This window comes from Nannospalax galili, unplaced genomic scaffold (assembly GCF_000622305.1).
Source record: "Nannospalax galili isolate Female #2095 unplaced genomic scaffold, S.galili_v1.0 scaffold591, whole genome shotgun sequence".
NCBI lineage: Eukaryota > Metazoa > Chordata > Mammalia > Rodentia > Spalacidae > Nannospalax > Nannospalax galili.
The window spans coordinates 246,463-266,149 of NW_008330926.1; the positions used below are offsets into that span (position 1 = coordinate 246,463).

The 19,687-nt window shown below is 42.0% G+C and overlaps 1 protein-coding gene across 11 annotated transcripts in view; it reads left to right on the forward strand.

Annotated features, from left to right (window-relative positions):
• St6gal1 (ST6 beta-galactoside alpha-2,6-sialyltransferase 1) overlaps positions 1-19,687 on the forward strand; it is a 137,804-nt gene that overhangs the window by 88,268 nt on the left and 29,849 nt on the right. For 5 of the 11 annotated variants that reach the window (XM_008853073.3, XM_029556411.1, XM_017803496.2 and 2 more), the window contains 2 exons: positions 10,681-10,826; positions 14,161-14,810. In XM_008853073.3, the coding sequence (XP_008851295.1) occupies positions 14,210-14,810 (601 nt within the window). In that variant the 5' untranslated portion in view covers positions 10,681-10,826; positions 14,161-14,209. Of the gene's footprint in view, positions 1-3,043; positions 3,194-10,680; positions 10,827-11,363; positions 11,421-12,815; positions 12,970-14,160; positions 14,811-19,687 lie in introns of those variants that run through there. The other 6 variants (XM_029556413.1, XM_029556429.1, XM_029556409.1 and 3 more) reach the window with 6 other exon arrangements.

The following is a 19,687-nucleotide window of genomic DNA, read 5'->3' on the forward strand; positions in this document are numbered from 1 at the left end:
GGACTCAAGACTCGGCTTAGTCTGTGTTGCAGCTTTATTAAGTGTCTCTGCTCTCAGTAATTCAGCAGCTCTGCGACCCAGCTCTCTGTCTATTAAGAGAAGACTAGGATATTTATACCATGGGGGTAGTGGTAAAAGCTTTGGCTGTTAGATGCTTTGTGAGGCATTCTATTTACATATGGAAGTGGGTTTCTGCCAGACTGCTGTCTGCCTGGAAAAATCACACAGGAAAGCATGGTACCTTTCAGAGCCAAAGGCCATGTTTATGTTATGGCATTTGTGGTGGGCACTTCAAAAGGAGTCAGGAAGGATGCCAGGGAGGCACCCTGCTATGAAAGGAGCCCTCACCACGTGATCCCGAGCTGCATTAGCTGTCCGGTCGTGAAGGGACTTCTACTTTGCATAACAGAGGTCTCCAACAGGAACCCACCACAGACCAAAGTGTAATGATTGTACCAGAGTCCATCTTGGTGAACCAAAGTTTTTTTGGGGGTAACTAATAGGAGTTTGGGTAAGGGGTCACTTACCTTAGCAGGGATGACCCCAAAGCAGCAGCATCACTGAAAAGCCCATCCCAGTGTGGGTATCTGCTCCTTAAGCCTGTAACCCTAGTCCTCTGCAGAGCTTGTAGGCTGCTCATGGGGGAGGGGTGGTCAGAATTTCCTCTTCCTGTGGTTGTTTACTGCTTTTATAACCCTGGGGAGGGGCTCTTGGGACTCTTGCAAATTTCAGCTTTCCCAGACATGTGACTTTTTTTTTTTTTAACCTGGAATCTCTTGAACCTCCTCCTCCCTCCTGTAGAGAAGTTTTCAATTTGGAGGAAACTGCTATACGCCTTGAATAGATGATGTAAATTCTCTGAACTTTAATTTCTACATTATAGAAAAGTATTGTCAGTGCCCCAGCTTCCAGAGTGGCAGGATTAATTTGGGTAATGTAAAAGGCAGGCATCCAATAGGAGCTCAGTAAATGTGGCTGTGAGCCTTCTCACTTGGATTGTTGCAATAGCTCCTCCACTCTCCCCCTCCTCCTCATGTACATCACTACCACCCCCTTCGTTGTTTTTTCTTTTTAAGATAGGATCTCACTATGTAGCCAAGGGTTGACCTTAAGCTTCCAACCCTCCTGCCTCAGCCTCCTTCTGAGTGCTAGGATTGTGGTGTGAGTTGCAAGTCTGCCTACTGTTATAGTTAGCTTCCTAGGACACCCTTGTTTTTGTACTTTGCCCAACCTGCTGCCTAGTATAGTTGATTCTCAGTGCAGCTGCCAGAATGAACCTTGTTAAACATGTCACTGAACCCTTATTCGGGGGAAGCCAAAATTCTTATACTAGTCTAAGGCCCCACATGATTGGCGGCCTCTCAGGGTCTATCTCCCACTACCCTCATCTTTTCCCTCTCTGTCCCAGGCCTTACACTGCCCACCTGCCCAGGAATTCTACTGTTCCTAAACACCTGGAACCCCCTTTGCCAGTCTGCAGATGTCTGTCTTCTTCTCAGTCCTCCTCAGATCATCCAGTTTATGTCATACCTCCACCCCCTGGCTATCTCCACCCCTTTAATCCACTTTAATAGTTGACACAGTGGTCATTTCCTTCCAAAGAACCACATGCATATATATGTGATTTGATTATTTCCTCCTAACTACATGGCAAGTGTTAGGGATAGGAATTTCTGGCTTGTTTCTATACTGCCCTCCTCAGACTGCCTCACAGAAGGTAGTATTTGTTGGGTAAATGAACCTACTGTGAGTACTGGTGGATGTTTTTCTTCACGCTTTGGTATGTGCCACTGCAAAGTAGAAGAACTTATGTCTCCCTCCTCTTCTCCCCCACCTCCAATACTCTTAGTTTATAGGATGTAGACCTTTTTAGATATTGGGGAAAAAAACAAAACAGGAAAACCACTGAACTTGAAGTCATTGAGCATCAGCCGGCTTTGAGATCTGATGCTGTTTTCAGACTCAGTGGGCGAGTGTTTGAAACACCAGGAGGAAGCCGTCAGCCAGATGCAGAAGTAAAAGAGAAACACAATGGACTATGAGGAACTGTGATGGATTAAGAGAGTTGAAGATTCACATATTCTCTGGAAAAACTGTGTGTGTGTGTCTGTGTGTGTGTCTGTGTGTGTGAGTGTGTGTGTGTCTGTGTGTGTGAGTGTGTCTGTGTGTGTGTGTGTCTGTGTGTGTGTCTGTGTGTGTCTGTGTGTGTGTGTCTGTGTGTGTGTGTCTGCGTGTGTGTCTGTGTGTGTCTGTGTGTGTGAGTGTGTCTGTGTGTGTCTGTGTGTCTGTTGGAGGGGGTAATAGAGAGAATTCAGTTCTGCAGAGAACCCTTTGAGGACCTACTTTTTCAGCTCACAAGTCCTAGGTTCCCGCCAGTGAGTTAATTCATTACATACAAAGAGTGTCTTAGGACAACTAGGGCTTCGTTTCTTCATAGATAGAACCCCAGTTGAGAAAAGTTGTAGGAGTGGGGAACTGATGAACTCTGACATTTGCTTTAAAGTACTCCACAAACGCAGAAATTGTGGTAGGGGACAGTAGAGTTTAGGAGGAAGTAAAGCAGTTCCTCTTCCTGAGGTGGAGACAGAGCTGAATTTCTCTGTTTTTTCTGAAGTATAGGGGTGTGGTGTCATCTAGGGGGTGGAGTGGATGCGAGAGGAGTGAATGGTCATACTGCTTGGAAGGAGTGTGGTGTTTATCCAACCCTCTTTATAGGTTCTCTGTGCCTTCCTTCTTTGCTTACTTTCTTTGATTTAGGAAGCAGAGTGCAGATTGGTCTTTACCATGGTAAGACCAGGGAGTGGGGTGGTGAGGGGGAATGCCTGCTGGAGCTGGGGCTGCTACTGCTTGTCAAGGAGTGGGCATTATACAGGAGAACTAATGGGGTGTGAAGGGGCAGCTTTTCATCAAGAACCTGCCCAGTAGACAGGCAAACATGCTCATCTGTCTGTAGGGTACAGAGCTGAAGATAGTTGCAAATGACAAGAAATTTCCTTTGGCCTTATCTGTTCTGAGTGACCTGCTCTGGAAGGGACTATCGCCAAATAGACGGTGAGAATTCAGCAGTCTCCATCTCCCAAGTGCTGTTCGCTAGGATATTAGAAAACCTCTGTGGAAATATACTCAGGTGTTTCTGAAGACTTTGCATCTACTCCATCAGTGCCTGGCTGGCTGAGGAAAGATCAAATCTCTGGTAAGAGACCGATTCAGAAGCCTGAGTCTGGAAGAGTTAGGTCATGCCAAAATGAAAGCCCCTTTATCCCCAGAGCGTCGATCTGCAAAGGCTCTCCCCCTTCCCACCCTTAGCCCTCTTAGGCTTGGCTTCCATAAACATTGCCAAGGCTGCTTCTCAGACTGCCTGTCTGTCACTCATGCCTTCCTAAACTCACTTCTCAGAGTCCCCAGCCACCAACTACTTTCCTGCTGGTTATCATGTGCCCCTTTCATCCAAATAGTGACTTGTTACAAATGTTTTGACAGAATTTTATCTTGACCCATGCTGACTCTCACTTTGTAGAATTTAGCTGGGAGCTTAGATGGGAGCCAGACAGCCCCAAGGAGCTTCTCTGCAGAGTCTGGGCAGTGTAGCCCCAGCTGCTCTTTGGTCTCCTGAACTGCTGTTGCTGTAGGCATTACGTGGAACACTGAGTTACATCAGCTCAACAAAGCAACACAACAATCTCAGTGAGTGGTTACCAGGTCTGACAGAGATGAACTTCTAAGTATTACCCATAGCTTGTGGATGAAGACAGGGAGCTCACAGAACTTGACTAACTGGTCTAGGATCATAAAATGGACAAGTAAAAAAGCGAGGTTTTGAAACTGGAGTTTAGAGATGACAGCTCCAGGGAGCTCTTTCTCCAAAGTCTGGACTTCTTAAGCTATTGGTGGTAAAGTACTATGGTTTCCCTCCAATTTCTCATGTATCAATAGTTTTTCCAAATGCAATAAAAGATTATATATAATAATTAAATGTTAAAGAAGATACTAAGAATGTAAACTCCATTTTAAAAAACTATTATTATGTCTGTCAGGTATAAAACTGTTCTACTAGGTTAGTATAAAAGTTGCTTACACTCAGTTCTTGCACTTTGTTCTTGAAAAGCTTTCTTAAAATGTTGCTTCTCTACACATCTCAGGTGGGCTAGCACTGCCCAGGGTTACCTGTTTCTCAGAGCCTACAGACTGACTGGTTGCATCAAAATTTGCCTGGGAGTAGCTGGATCTCAAAGAATAGTTCAGCCTAGCATGGAAGAGGCCCTGCCTGAGTTTGATGCTCAGAATCCAAACTCAAAATCTCACCTGTGAACTTGTTAAATGCACATTCACATCCCACCCCTATTTGGATCAGAATGATTAAGATAGAAGTTAGGAACCTACATTTTAGCAGGACATTGTGCTCATTTCCAGGAGGATCATTGTTTTCTGTGATGCTGACTTCCCTCCGTAAATAAGGAATGAGGTAATAATGCAGCAGCCATGGCCACGGTCCTTTGTTCCAGCTCACCTCTTGCCACCCACTTTCTTCTCTCCTTCTCTCCCTCCCCTGCCCCTTTCCATCTGAACTCGGTTTAGTGTACCTTAGTGAATACATTTTGAGTGCAAACTGCCAGCTAGGTAGAGGGGGATCAGACCATGAGCTGCACATAGCCAACGGAGAGCACAACCTGGGCATTTGAGTACATAGAGGTGAGGGAGATAAGTAGGAGCCAGCTTTGGAGACTGCTGAGAATACGGGACCAGTCATATGAATAAAGCCCAAGGACCACGTGGTTAACAGCATGGAGATTGTCCTAGATAACTTTAGTTGTCACACTTGGGAAGAGGGAACCTCAGTTGGGGAATTTCCTTTATTGGTTTGGTCTATAGCCATGTGTCTGTGAGGTGCTTTCTTGTTTGCTGAGTAATGTAAAGGGCCCAGCTCTCTGTGGGTAGTGCCACCCCTGTGCAGGTTATAAAATAAAGCAGGCTGAGCACAGGCCAGAAGAGCAAGCCAGCAAGTAAGCAGCATTCCTCCATGGTCTGTGCTCCTACCTGCAGGTTCCTGCCCTGAGTTCCTTCAGTGATGGACTGTCACTTGGAAGAGTAAGGAGGTTAAACATTTACTCCTCAGGTTGCCTGTGGTCAGACTCTTATTGTAGCACCAGAAACCTAACTAGGACAGAAGTTATACTGCCGCTGGTGACTCTGACAGGAGCACATTCTTGACGTTGGAGAGATTCAAGTGAGAATGAGTACGTGGGACTAAGTATGACTAGTCCTCAGAGTTTTACCACAAAGGAAAAAAGAAAAAGGGCCAGGGTTAGAATGAGGTTGAAAGGTGTAGGGGAAGGGACAGGAAACTTAGCTTATTTAGAATAGTACAGTGGGTTAACTTTTGTTTTGTTTTCTGAGAAAGGGCCTCCATGTAGCCACAACTGGTCTGGAACTTGCTGTGTAGACCAGGCTGGTTCTTGACCTCACGGAGATCTCCCTGCCTCTGCCTCCCAAACCACACCCAGCTTGACTTCTGAAAGGATATATTATTTCATAATTAATCCCTTCAGTAAAACAGGAATAATTATCTGTTATATCCTTTTTCTTCAAAATTTTAAATTCTTTCCATTTCCAAACAATCGCATTGGTCAAGAGGAAAAGATTTTATGCATCAATCTTGTTCTTGATGTAGCTAAATGTAAATTCATCTGAATAACATTTTTTATTCCATTTTTGCTTAACCTATTTTTTGTCTGACACATTTTAAAGTAAAAATGTCCAGTGTATATTCAAATAATCCCATTTCCCCCCAAGGATGTCTGTTTAAATTAAGGTTCAGGTCCATATTGCATATTACTGTTAGATCTTTTTTGTTTGTTAGCCCCAGCTGGTCTGGGACTTGCAATGTAGATCAGGCTGGTCTCAGTCTTACAGAGATCTGTCTGCCTGTACTTCAGTGTTGAGATTAAAGGCATGTGCCGCCATGCCCAGCTATTGTTAAGTCTTTTAAGCTGTTTGCCAGTCTGTTGATGTGTGAATAAAACCAGTTCAGTTTTCCTATAGAAAATCTTACTTTCTGGGGCTGGAGAGATGGCTCAGTGGTTAAGAACAATGACTGTTCTTGCAGAACAGTTCGAATCCCAGCACCCATATGGCAGCTAACAACTGTCCGTAGCTCCAGTTCCAGGGGATCTGACAGCCTCTTCTGTTCTCTGCGGGCATTACACGACACGGGTGCACTTAGTTACATGCAGGCAATACACGCATACACATAAAATTAAAAATAAATAAAATATTTTAAAAAAGAAAATCTTACTTTCTGAATTATATAATTTAATGTACTCTTTTCTTCTCTATTTTATAAAAAGTATAATTACATGTAAAGCCACGTACAGATGGAACATTTGTGATGAGAGTGTTCATAGGTGGTGCTACGTGCTCTGAATTGCCTCATACCAGGGACACATACTTTTTAGGTGCCCCACTCTTAGCTGGATCATGAGAGGTGATTTGTTTAAGATAGGAGGATACAGCTTGTTCTGTGAGGATGGGGTGATCTTTGAGGAAGGGATGCCTACTAATGCGGAAGGAAAAGGGGGACATTTTATGAAACAGTTTCCTGAAGTAGACAGGAGGGTGAAGAATTCAGTGGGTAAGCATTGATCATTGGAGGTGTTGAACACAGCCAGTTCATTTAACATAACAAGGAATGTGGGCACAAACGATGTGAGCTGTGTTAGTGTGCTGAAGAAAGTTCTGTGCTGGAAGTTCCGTTTTCATCATGAAAAAGGAGCAGGTTCATTAGAGCAGAGTGAGAATGGGAAGGTATTTAAGTCGAACTCCTGAAGAGTGGCAGGTAAACGCACTGGGAGGAGAACATCATTACTGGGCAGCTGTAAGCATGTAGTGACCAGTAGTGATCAGTGATGTGAAATGAAATGTGTGTGTGTGCACACGCATGTGCTTCTAGCCTGTTCAATGCAGGGATGGAATAGGACAGAGAGTTGGATTTAACCAGAATTGGACTTTAGCCAACCATGAGTAGTGAGAGAGGGTCAAGAATCAATCTAAAGATTGACCTCATGATTTAAGCTGGCTAGGGAGGGAGGGTAGGAGGGAAGTAAAGAACAGTCAGGGAAGATTTTTGGAGTTGGGGTACTTGTCAGAATAAGCTATAAAGGTAGAAGTGGTGGCTGGGAGGAGAAGTCTGAAATTGAGATGAAGGATTGATAATTGGTTTTGGAAATAGCAAAATCAGAGTTATACCCTGAGAATGAGTGACGGAGATGATAGTCACTGGGGTAGAGATGATCAAAGAAATGCAAGGCCCATAGGCTCGAATAGGTACCAGTGGGGATGAGTGTCACTGAGCGTTATGACAGAAAGAGTGTTTGAGAGAATTAGTGATCCAGGAGCTAAAAACATTCCAAGAACACAGAGGAGCCTTTATCTGGCTCCGGGAGAAGATGCTGCAGCAAGTGGGATGCAGTAACAGGTAGTGCAGACTGTGTGGGGATTTTGCCACAAGGAGGAAATAGTTTGATGCCCGTGAAGTTCTCAGCACACAACCTGCAGGTGCTTGTGCTGAGTGGGCGTAAATGGCTCTCAATCTGAGTCCACATGGCTCCAGAGAGCTGAGCTTAAACCACAGGGTCTATTTTCATAGGGAAGTTGATTTTTTTTATTTTGAAATTTTTCTAAAGAAAAGACAGCAGTTCACATAGCCACGTGGGACTGGAGTAGTGACTGCCATCATTCAGAGCATCCAATGGCTAGATGAACATCTGCACAGCAGTGCTCTGAAGGGGTTCTAGTAACTAAAGGTAGTGAGGAGAGGGAGGTGTTAGAGTCAGCTTCATTCTTTCATTAAAAATCACTGAGCCTTTCTTAGTTACAGGCCAGATGCAGGGAACCAGAGATGTCTCAATGTGGTTGGAACAGATTAGTCAGACAAATGTCCCATAGTGTGAGGAGGGCCAGGGCAGGCACAGCGAAGTCATATTGAAATCTGTGGGAACAAGGAACACTTGAGAGAGGAACATGAACTGGTGTTGGAGAGTGAATAGGTGTGGCCCACACACAGGACACAAAAGGACAATCCACTCAGAAGTAGCTGTAAAGGCATGAAAGAGTCTGGAACATGTGGCGTTCTCCAGTTACCCTGAATAAATTACGTATTCTTGTCTGTTTCCCTGTTTGTAACACGGAGATAGTAATGGTATTCAAAGAACAGGGGACAGTGAAAGGTAAATGAAGTGTGTTATGATACTTGACACAAGTTGGGGTTGTAATCTTTTGGGGCTTATTTTCTTCCTTGATTTTGCAAATGAGCCTGTGAGATAGGCTGTGTCATCTTTCCCATTTTACAGGTACATTAGCTGAGATTCTGGGATTGATTAATCTAAGGTCATGTAACTGTCAGGACACAAAGAGTTTGGGCTCTTGCTCCAAGTCAGACTGATTGCAAAGCAAGTGCTTTTGAACTCTATGCACAGGGCTAGTGCTAAGTAAATAGTAGCTGTCATTATCCTGGTTACTCATTTGACTTCTAGAGCTGAGGGTCCTATCACCACTTCTGCTCCTGATGTCTCATCAGTGCCTGTCTGTGACTATTTGTGGAAGGTCCACCTTACTCATGGTACATCTAGAGGGACAGTTGCACACTCATTTCAACTGGTTCACGTTGGAGAATCAAGTACGGGGCATGATTTTTGTGTTCTTAGGGAGCAAGACTTTCTGAGCAAATGTTCCCAACTAACATAGTAAGAATAATAAAGAATAATAAACAATAAAACCGCTTGTCAGTAGTTTTTCCCATCCCAACCGTGTAAATTTTTTCCTAGATACTTGGACATGCATAGTTACATGCATACAGATAACATTTTCTGCTTTTCCATTAAGAGTTTTAAGTGTTTTCTTCTCTATAGCTACAATGCACACGTAATTTATATTTTTTTAAGTGTGTAAGTACTATATTTTAGCTATTATTGCATGCTTAGTTAACAGATTTTCACCATTATAAACAGGTTGGAAATTAAAACCTTTCTGTTTTTATATGCATATTGCTTTATATATGTGCAAATTCTTTTCTCATTAATCCTCTTTCAATCCTCACAACTATGTAAGGTATGGAATTGTTTCACAAGTAAAGGAACTGAAATGAACAATCATTTTCTCTTTGGAATTGTTTATTCAGTCCCGTTTCTTAGAAATGTGATAATTTGATCAGTACTCATAAGCTCTTAAGCCTATGACTTGAGAACTTTCTAGAAAGGTTAAACTAACTTATGCCTGTCTTTCAGGTGTCTGACAATTTTATTATTATTTGTCCAGAAATGCATATTATCATTTTAAGACTGCTGAGTGACGTGAAGTCTTTGACCTATTATTTTAATGTTCTGGTTGTCTCCTTTAGGTCTCTCTTCTGATTAACCCTAACTGTTAAGTGTTTTTAATTTATGATTTCTCTGTTCATGTTCCCTGCTTCTGTAGTTTGGGAGTTTTTTACCATATTAACCCTTTTTCTACGCGGACTCACTTTTCATTGTGCAGAAGTTGAAATTTTCTGACAATTAAATCCTTGAAGCTTTTTTGTTTTAAGCATTGCAATCAAAACTGGAAATAGCTAAGAAATATAGAGCTTTGTTTTTGCTTTAAAAATTAAATATATATATGTCACACTAAATATATAAACTTTGCTTTTTATTTATTTTTTTTGCTGCACTGGTGCCTTGTGTATACTAGACATGCACCTTACCACTGAACTACATCTCACAGTTGTTTTTCAGTCTCAACAAGCAATCAATGTCCATTTTAGACATTTTTGAATAAATATATAATTGCAAAGATGGAAATGCCCATTTTTCTACTATGTTCATTTTTCCTAGTAGTGTCTTTTTCTCTGTGTCACACACACACACACACACACACATTTTTAAAGTATTTATTTCTAAATTTGAGTAGTAGTATTTACAGTTCTATAACCTGAGTTTTTCAGTTAAAAATATATGGATTGTTATCTCTGGAAGTTCAGTTTGGTGTCTTACATTTTCTGTAGGGCACAATTTTTTAAAATTAATAACTAAACTGATATAAGTCTCAAACTAAAAATATGTAAATGTATTTTAGAATGTATATTCTCAATTCTATATCTACTATAATTTTTGAGTATTGTTCATGAACAAAACTGTAATACCAAGCTTCAAAAATACTGTGAAATTTTTTAGCCCTTGCTGTAATGTGAGTTCGACATTCATTCCCTTTCAAATTCTCCAACCTATACAAAGTTTTTCAATGTCATCGTGTTTTTTTTTTAAAAAAAAATGCTAATAAAACATACATGTATGTATTGAACTTTCACATATCATTAAATATTACTTACAAAAAATTTTTAAAAATCTGTCTGGAGTTTATTTGGGAGTTTATTTATTTGGACTTGTTGTTTACCCTTAAACAAAGATTAATCACATCTCTTTTCAGATGGGTTGAGAGTGCCCACTTTATCTTTCTAGAATGTTCTTGTTGGTGCCTGTCTGTTTCTCAGCTCTCTATACTGTCATAGATCTGGGTCCATCATGAGCTCATCATTCTTTTCCGCATGTCTTCGATAGCCCACACCTACAGAAGTGTCCATCCGACTTGTTAATGTTTAACACTGCTCTGCTAGAAAAACACTCTCACTTCCTCTTTTATTTGAATTTCCAGATGTTTTTTGATCATCCTGAGAAAAATGAGCCTTGGCCTCCAGATGTAATAAAGCACACCTCCGTCCCATGGAGAACAGTGCCAGTTCTTGAGAGCCTGGTGGGCCTGCAGCCCCAGAGGGATTAGCCAGGATCAGGTAAGACAAGGTAAGAGAGTGTGAAACTAAATTTTGGGAGACATTTCTGAGTAAAAGATACGTGCCAGGATTTGGCAGCAAGGGTCTCTCTCACTGTCTGGTTCCAGCTTTGCTGTCCTCTTGTCTTTTTTCCTTCCTAGTGAGGACCAAGGTGGGGATAACTGGCGTGTCCCTTTCAATAAGCTGTAAATCTAAGGTCTGAATTATTCTATACCTGATTTAGCCTCCTAAGAGGACCTAGTATGTGCTGAGCACTACTGCATTTGCATTCAGTGTCTGTGGTGAGTAAACCAGGCCAGAGCTCCGGGCTTCACTGAGGCTTTTGTTTTGCTGGTTTGTTGACTTGGTCTCTGCAGGTAGGAATGTATGTTACTGCTGTACTCTTTTTCTAGAAGCCTCCTCCAGGTGTAAGAATTCATCGATACAGTTTTTTCAGTTCAGTAATCCCTAACTGAGCACACTCTGTGCCAGGCACTGTTCTTGAACCCATTATTCAGAAAGGATGCCAGAATCCATTCTCTTGTAGTACAAGGGTTAGGCACAAAAAACTAGCTTCACAAAGCGCTGGTTGCAAGTAACAAGCAGGATCGGTGTTGATGTGGAGGTGAGCTCTGCTGCAGGTCAAGGGCAGGGAATGAATGTACCACTTACAAAGCATAGAAGCCTAAGAAACCAGTCTGGTGATGGGAAAATTCAAAATGTGCTATGCTTTTCCAGAAAATTGTGAAGAAAAATGCTGTTCTCTTTTCTCTCTAATGGGCTGTTTGGGTGAAGCTTCTTCAGTCTCGATTTTGTTCAAACAGTTCGAGAAGTAAGAAAGGGTCCTATAGCACCAAGTGCCCTAACGAGAAATCCCAGAAATTCAGGAAACCTCAAACAGCTCACACAGTGGTAGTGTGGAGAGACCACACAAGCCCTCATGACAGGGTGGTTAAGTGTGTTAAGACTGGCACAGGTCATGGAGATCTAGACCAGCTGAGGGTTCAAGACTGTCATGGGGCTGTCTGTGGAAACACTTTATTCCTGAAAATCCTGGGAAAACCAGTACCAGCCCCATCTGAGAGCCTCAGTTCTCCTAAAAATGAAATGGGGCTCTCCGTGACATCTCCTTTCATTCGTAAGTCAAGTTCCAAGTCTTCCATTTATTTCCAAATCACCCGCACAATTTGAAAATTGTATGTATTTCTAAAACCTTTAAATTGAGCTCCTAAAATCTTCCCTGCTTATCTTGAAGCACCATACTGGATGTTATAAAACTTAACTAATGTGAAAGAGGTCCTGGTAAATGGTGCCCACCAAGGATGGCTGGTGAACAGAAAGCATGGTGGAAGGATTTTACTCTGGTTGGGAATTTCCTTTCTGGCACTCTGGTCCCTGAGTCTTGATGGTTAGCACTGAATGCTCACTATTGTTGATCACAGATTTCTGTTCTTTAGTAAAGAGACCAGATACTTATGAAATACTTTAGTAATAAGTGTTTAGAAGCAGATAGTTAAAATCTTGGTTCTAGCAGTGATGAGCTATTGACTTTGGAGAAACCTTGTTAAGCCTCAGTCTCTCTAACATAGAGTTGCGAATATTTACTTCATAGTATTAAATGTAAAGATTTAGTGGGAAATTGCAAGTAATGTGCATTTTCTTAAATGTGGTTTCTTTTCTAGTTTATCTAGCGCTGTCATACGGTCATCCGATTAGTTCTATTGATTGTCTGAGGAAATTTAATTCATTAGTTTCCCGATAATATAACAAGCCTTCCACCTCCCACTTCATGATGTTATTTCTGAATTCTTTCTCTCCTGGGTATATTTCATTACTTCCAAAATATGGCTCTCTTGCCAAAGGGCTGCTCTCCTGACTCTGCTCAGAATACCTAGCTCCAGCCTATTAACACATCCTCTTCCTTTGTACTCCTAACACTCCACAAATGAAATGGGCACAGATAACTATTTTGTAGACGCTTAGGGTCAAACATATTCACCAAACATACTCACTTCTTAAGGTCACCAAAGATGGAGTCGGAAACCCAGGTTTCACAAATGGCAGTTATTTCTGCTGCTTTACTCCTAACATCCTTAGGAGCACTGTGCGGGAAAATGCTTCAGACCCCCAGAGGGTTAGCCAAACCCCAAGGACAATCGCTTTGATTCATTAAGGTAGGTAAACTCAGTGATTGAGGATAGAATTTCATGTTTTCCAAAAGATAAAGACATTGTTTGAGTTCAAAGTACTTCTGTCTCCCACTGAGTTACACAATAATTGAGAAAACAGAGCAGGTCTTTACTCAGGTATGAAGGGAACTGTTTCTAGACTTTCTTTGCTTAGTGAAGTCCATTTCCCAGAATTTTAAACAGGTACGTGCATGGGATAGTAGGAAGGATTTGGATTATGGAATCAGTACACTTGGATTCAATCCTCAGGGCAACTATTTCCTTTGCTCTGTGAACCCAGGTACTTCCCTTAATCTCACATGACCTCACATTGCTAGCTTATATTGGGGCTCATAACACCCTTACTGACCATGATAGTCAGAGCTCATCTGCACAGCTTGTGGGAAGCCCTTCAGATTAGGCTTTGATATCCATGGTTCTCAATCATTATGGAAAACTTAAGTAAAACGGCATCTGGTATGCTTAAATACATTTTTGTTTTCTTTTCCTTCATTGACCACATGTCTGCTCTCCTACCAAGATTTCCTATGCTCTCTCATGAAACAAGCTAGCTGCTTGTTTTGAGTGCTTTTCCGTATGCTGTAAAACACTGAATGTTGTAGTGTGACACTCACTCTTGGTCTTATTTTCATACAGAAGTCCAAGATCATAGCCTTTACAGAGATGTATCACAAATCAATAGCATCATATATGGAGGGGGTCCTTTCTCTGGCTCTTTTAAAGCATGTAGAATTTCAGAGAGTCTGGATTTTGTGTAGAGACTAGTCAACTCGCTTCTTTTTTATTTGAGTGTATCAAGTATTTATACCTTTGTTTCACAGAGAGTAGGAGGCTGTAGGAGCAGAATGATGTGTGAGAAGCTTCTCTCTGAGCTTCTTGAATGATCTAGAACAGGATGCCAGAAACCAAGCTTCAAGGTGCAAAAAGTGAGCATAGGAAGATTCATAAAGTGTTTGAGGCTCAGAGAGGAAGAAGGAATACTGTCTGCACATTCAAAGTCCAACTGAAGCTAATTTGTTTGACTTGCTCAAGACTGCATAGTTGGTGGGAGGCAGACAGGCCTGGACTTCAAGACACCGCCGTACTCTAAATCCTTTGCTTGGCCCATCACCCCACTGCGTGCCATTTTTGGGTCTATTTTCCATCATCTTTTTCCCCTTGTCCTACTTTTTTTAGGCTTCGTTTCCTGCTCAGAACAGTGGCTTCCCTGCATACACCTTTCATTATGATTCACACCAACATGAAGAAAAAATTCAGCTGCTGTGTCCTGGCCTTTCTCCTGTTTGCAGTCATCTGTGTGTGGAAGGAGAGGAAGAAAGGGAGTTACTATGATTCCCTTAAATTCCAAGCCAAGGAATTCCAACTGCTGAAAAGCCTGGGGAAAATGACCATGGGGTCTGGTTCTCAGGCCTCAAGCGACACCCAGGACCCTCAGGAAGGCAGTCAGATCCTCAGCAATCCCAGGGTCACAGCCAAAGTCAAACCACAGTCTTCCTTCCAGGTGTGGGACAAAGACAGCTCATCTAAAAACCTTATCCCCAGGCTGCAAAAGATCTGGAAGAATTATCTGAACATGAACAAGTACAAAGTATCCTACAAGGGGCCAGGGCCAGGCGTCAAGTTCAGTGCAGAGGCCCTGCGCTGCCACCTTCGGGACCACGTGAACGTATCCATGGTAGAGGCCACAGATTTTCCCTTCAACACCTCTGAGTGGGAGGGTTATCTGCCCAAGGAGAACATTAGGACCAAGGCTGGGCCGTGGCACAGGTGTGCTGTTGTCTCTTCAGCGGGATCTCTGAAATCCTCCCAACTGGGTCAAGAGATAGGTATGTTAAGATTGTTCTGAGCGGCCAGAACTCCTGGTAGTGCCCCGGCATTTTCAAGACCCTAGAACAGTAGCGTTGGCTCAGGGCTATGTTTTCGGCTCTCTTTTCTTAGAGTGAGAAGTATTCCGGGGATAGTTGAGAAAAGGGGATCGAGGCCTGCAGCATCTTTTTTTTTTTTTTTTTTTTTTTTTTTTTTTTTTAAAGTACTGATTGTGGGGGGAGAGTGGAAAAAGAGGGCGGGGCGCCCCCACGTTTTTTTTTTTTTTTTTTTTTTTTTTGTCTTTTTGAAGCAGGGTCTCCCTGTAGCCCCAGCTGTCCTGGAACTCACTATGTAGACCAGGCTGGCCTTGAACTCACAGAGATCCACCTGCCTCTGCCTCCCAAGCCTCTGCCTCCCAAGTGCTGGGACTATAGGCATGCGCCACCACATCTGGCTTCAGCATCTTTTTTAAAATAAATTTTTTGTTTATTTAATTTCACATATGTATATAATATATTTTAATCATAGTAACTCCCCTCTCTCCTGCCTCCAATTCCTCCTGGATTTACCTCCCTCAAACACACATACATCTCCTTTCTGACTTCATGTCCTCTTTTCTTTATTATTATTACCCATTGAATCTGTCCGTATGTCCATGTGTATGGAGTTATATGTCCATAGGTGTGGGGCCATCCACCGAGCGTGGTCAACCTACCATGGCCCACACTCCTAAAATACTGACTTTCCCTTGCCTAGCAGTCATGAGCTGTCAGTAGCTCCTCAGGTGTGAGTAGGGGTTTATATGCCCCTTCCTCATCCATGTTGGAGTGTTGACTAGCTTGACCTTGTGCAGGTCTTGTGCAGACAACCCCAGCTGCTGTGAGTCATGCCTTGTCTAGAAGACCTGTTTCTCCCTGACCTTTAGTTCTTAGAATTTTTTCTGTCCCCTTTTCCATGATGTTGCCTGAAGGTATATAGCATTTTTAATCCATTAGAATATTTTTATCTGTTTCAAATATTGGTGTTCTACAGAGCATTTAATTTGAAAAAGAGAGTTCTGCTATCAAAAAGCAAAAATCCACAATTGACTTGTGTGTGTGTGCGTGTGTGTGTATTGCCTGCATGTATGTAAGTGCACCTGTGTTGTGCAATGCCCATGGAGGTCAGAAGAGGGCATCAGATTCCCCTGGAACTGGAGTTAGCAACTGTTGTTAGCCCCTGTGTGGGTGCTGAGATTCGAACCCAGGTCCTCTGCAAGAGCAGCCAATTCTCTTAACCATTGAGCCACTTCTCCAGTCTCATGATTGACTTTTTTCTTTAATAATCACATGATCAGAAGAAGCATTTCATTACAACAGCACTGACATATTCAGTAACAATTTCTAGAGCAAAGATGCATCTCTTTCAAAATTGGCTGTAAATTTTTAGGTTCACAGTTGAATTAATACAGTTATACAATGTTGTACTCAGTATAAACCCTATAAGACATAAAATTTAATGAGGTTTTAACCTTTAAAAAAGATATCCATTTCACTTTAAAATAGTTTCATACAGAAAAATTCATTTTTAGTGCAACTAATGCTTAGATGTTTGCACATGCATCTCTAATCTCTATGTATCTGATTATTACTAGTCATAGTTGGTTACTTTCTGAGATCTTTGGCACCTCAGCATGGATATAAAATCATCAGGTAGATTTCAGTGGTAATGTTTTTCATCTCTACTAATTAACATGAAGCAAATTTTTATGCTTCTTCTTCAAATATAACTCATTTTTTTATTTATTGATTTTTTTTGGTGTGTATTTCATACAGAACATCCCAAACAATCTTATTCATGTATATACCCACATCCCAAATGGCACCCTCCCATAGCGCCCCCCCCCCTGCCGCTGGAGCCCATATGCTCTGTCATCCCTGTTACTGTCCACTGTGTTGTCAGCTCCCCTGACTGTTCCCCAGTGCTTGTTGTGTCTAGTCAGTCTATCTAGAGTTCCTTATTTTAGGATGATCAGCTCTTCCTCATCTAGCAGCAATCAGTTGTCAATACTCCTTTAGATAAGATTGGGGTCTGCTGTACATTTTCCCAGTTCTATGCTGGGTTACTGTCTGGGAGTCTCTTGGGCCACCATGGCCAGCAACTCAAAGGAAGGCATCTCCTATCTGGCATTGTTTTTTGTTATGTAGCCTTTAGCTATACACATGGGCATTTAAAGAATTATGTTGATCCCTTTAATCTTTGGTTATACTTTCCTTTTGGGTGTTTAAGACCATACAACTGGCACATATAAACCAATTTATTCTTACTTTTAAGGTCATTTGCGGATCTGTTCCTCAGGGGTCACATGGGCTTGGGAGGAGCCCCTGGCTCCTTTCTTTTACCAGTTCCATCTATGTGAAGATGAGTCAAAGGTCCTACTCGACCACATCTGACCTCACTTGGAAGCACTAAGGAAATGTTTCCTCCAAGTTGACCCTCCTTTTTGTAGACTGGATACTGGTTCTAGTCCATCTAGTTGGGTCTCCATGGCCTCCTTGATTAAGAGGACAGGTGACTCACCACAGTTACAGGACATTTTGAGAGATGCACATAGTTCCCTGGAACTTAGTCGACCTTGGAGGGTAAGGAGCAAAAGCTGTCCTTTAAGTCCCTCTGACCAAATTAGTATAGGCCTCAAAGTACGGCTGTTAAACATCCAAGAAGGTTAGTTCCACCAGTCTGGTACTTTTTATTAGCATGTGCTATGTATATAAAGCTTGGGCAAAGACCAAAGGTTCTCAGATAAACCTTATCTACACATATATTATATTATTTGATCTAGTTGTACGTATAATTTGTCATTAGGTTATTCGATTAATAAGTTTCCCTCTGATTTTTTTTTTAAACTAGCTAGGCATTATTTATCTCTTCTCATTGTCTAACCCTTCCACCATGGTTTCCCCATTTTCCCCTTAATAATACCCTTCTCCTATGGTCCTACCTCTCTTGAGCTCCTTCAAGGCCAGCCTGGTCTACATAGTGAGTTCCAGGCCAGCTGGGGCTACAGGGAGACCCTGTCTCAAAAAGACCAAAAGAAAAGAAAAGAAAAAAAGGATTGACTTTTAAAAGCATAGAACTCTATTTCATTTTCAGGATCTAAAATTCTGTTTTTTAAACTGTGTGTGTGTGTGTGTGTGTGTGTGTGTGTGTGTGTGTGTCACATGCTCATGTGTGTACATGTGTGCATATGGGGGGCATGCATCTGCCACTGTGCACCTGTGGAAGTCAGAAGACAACCTCAAGTGCTGTTCATCACCTTCCACCTTGTTTTCAGACATGGTCTCTCTATTGTTTGCCCCTGTTGTATATCCCAAATGGCTCATGAGGTTCCCGGAATTCTCCTGTATCTGCATCCCATCTTACTGTAGGAGCACCAGAATTACCAACATACAATATCATGTCTGGCTTTCTGCGGCTTCTGGGGAGTCACAGATTTCATGGCTTACTTGCAGAGCCATCTCACACACAGGACCTCCAGCAGGAATTATTAGGTTTGGGGCTATAGTCCAATTTCAGGCAATTCATGCATGAATCCTTAGAATTGCATACAAAAATACCCATGGGTTAGGTATGTATAAAGTATTCGTACATCTGTCTGGATTTCTTCTAGGGAAAGACTCCCTAGATTGTGCCTGATTCTGAGTGGTCTGTGACTCCAAAGGCTTAGAGCCACTAGTTAAAATATGTTTGCATTTTTGGAAACCTTTGTAGCTAATAAAGATCAAATTCTATTCATATTGACAAACTGCAACAGAGAGCTACTAATTTGCTCACATCCCCTTATCTCCGTCACTTTGAGAGTAATTAGTTTTCATTATTGTGAAGAGTTTGGCTGTAAAGAAAGGAAAGCACAGGAAGCCTTTGTATCAGGCTGGAGGTCCTGGAGCAGGTGAGGTCATAAGACTTTTATTTCCTTCCTGTGACTGCCAGGAAAAATGGCCTGAAACCAGGCACAAGTTCTCAAAGAAGAAATGCAGACCCAAATTGGATTCTGTAGAGCAGAAGGAGGTGGTGAGATCACATGTTCTGCCTCCCCAAGTAGGCAGAGATTGCCACAAGGCTGCCAAAGTGGTCAGCTCCACCTCAACTTTGGCTTTTACCCTTTTCATTTCTTTTGGATGTTGTTTCCTAGAAACTAAATGGGATCATGTCTAACCCATTTTTGCTAGAGAGCAGTGGTGTTTAGTGCAGCTCAGGTGTTTGCTGTCCCTCGCTGTTCATGGTGAGTTATTGCCTGGCTGAGAGCGTGTTCAGGAGCCTGATCTCTTTTCAGACTGGAAATACAGCTTTATTTTTATGCATTCTTAAAAGTTTGAGTGATTTAAATAAATGTTAGTGAAAATAAACTTTTTCTATAGACTGCGGTTACAGCTTCAGGTGAGTACTGTGGACAAACTTTGATCCTGAGATATGTTAAAAATTGTATCTTTTAAACTTCAACATTGCTGATTGTTATAGGGAATTTCCTCTGGGAAATCTAACAAACACTTTAAAACATCCATTCACTAATTCCTTTTATTCATTCATTAATTCATTAACAGTACAAAGTAGCAGCCTGAGATACGAAGGGCTTTCCACTTCCCTGAAACTTGTTGGGACTTGTTGCAACTGTTGAATGTACTGGATGGCTTCACGTTGTTCAGTTTTACACATAATATTTCCAGCAAGATTTTAGCTCAGATAAATTAAGAGGTTACTCTTGCCCTCCAATGGAGAGCTATCCTCAGAAGTAGGACTACAAAGCCCAAACAAGCTAGTTTTATGGTTATTTTCCAGCTATGACAGCATTGTTTGGTAGAGACTATAAATGTCCTGTGCCTCCAGCAGCTCCACAAATTAGGCTGTGGTGGGACCATAA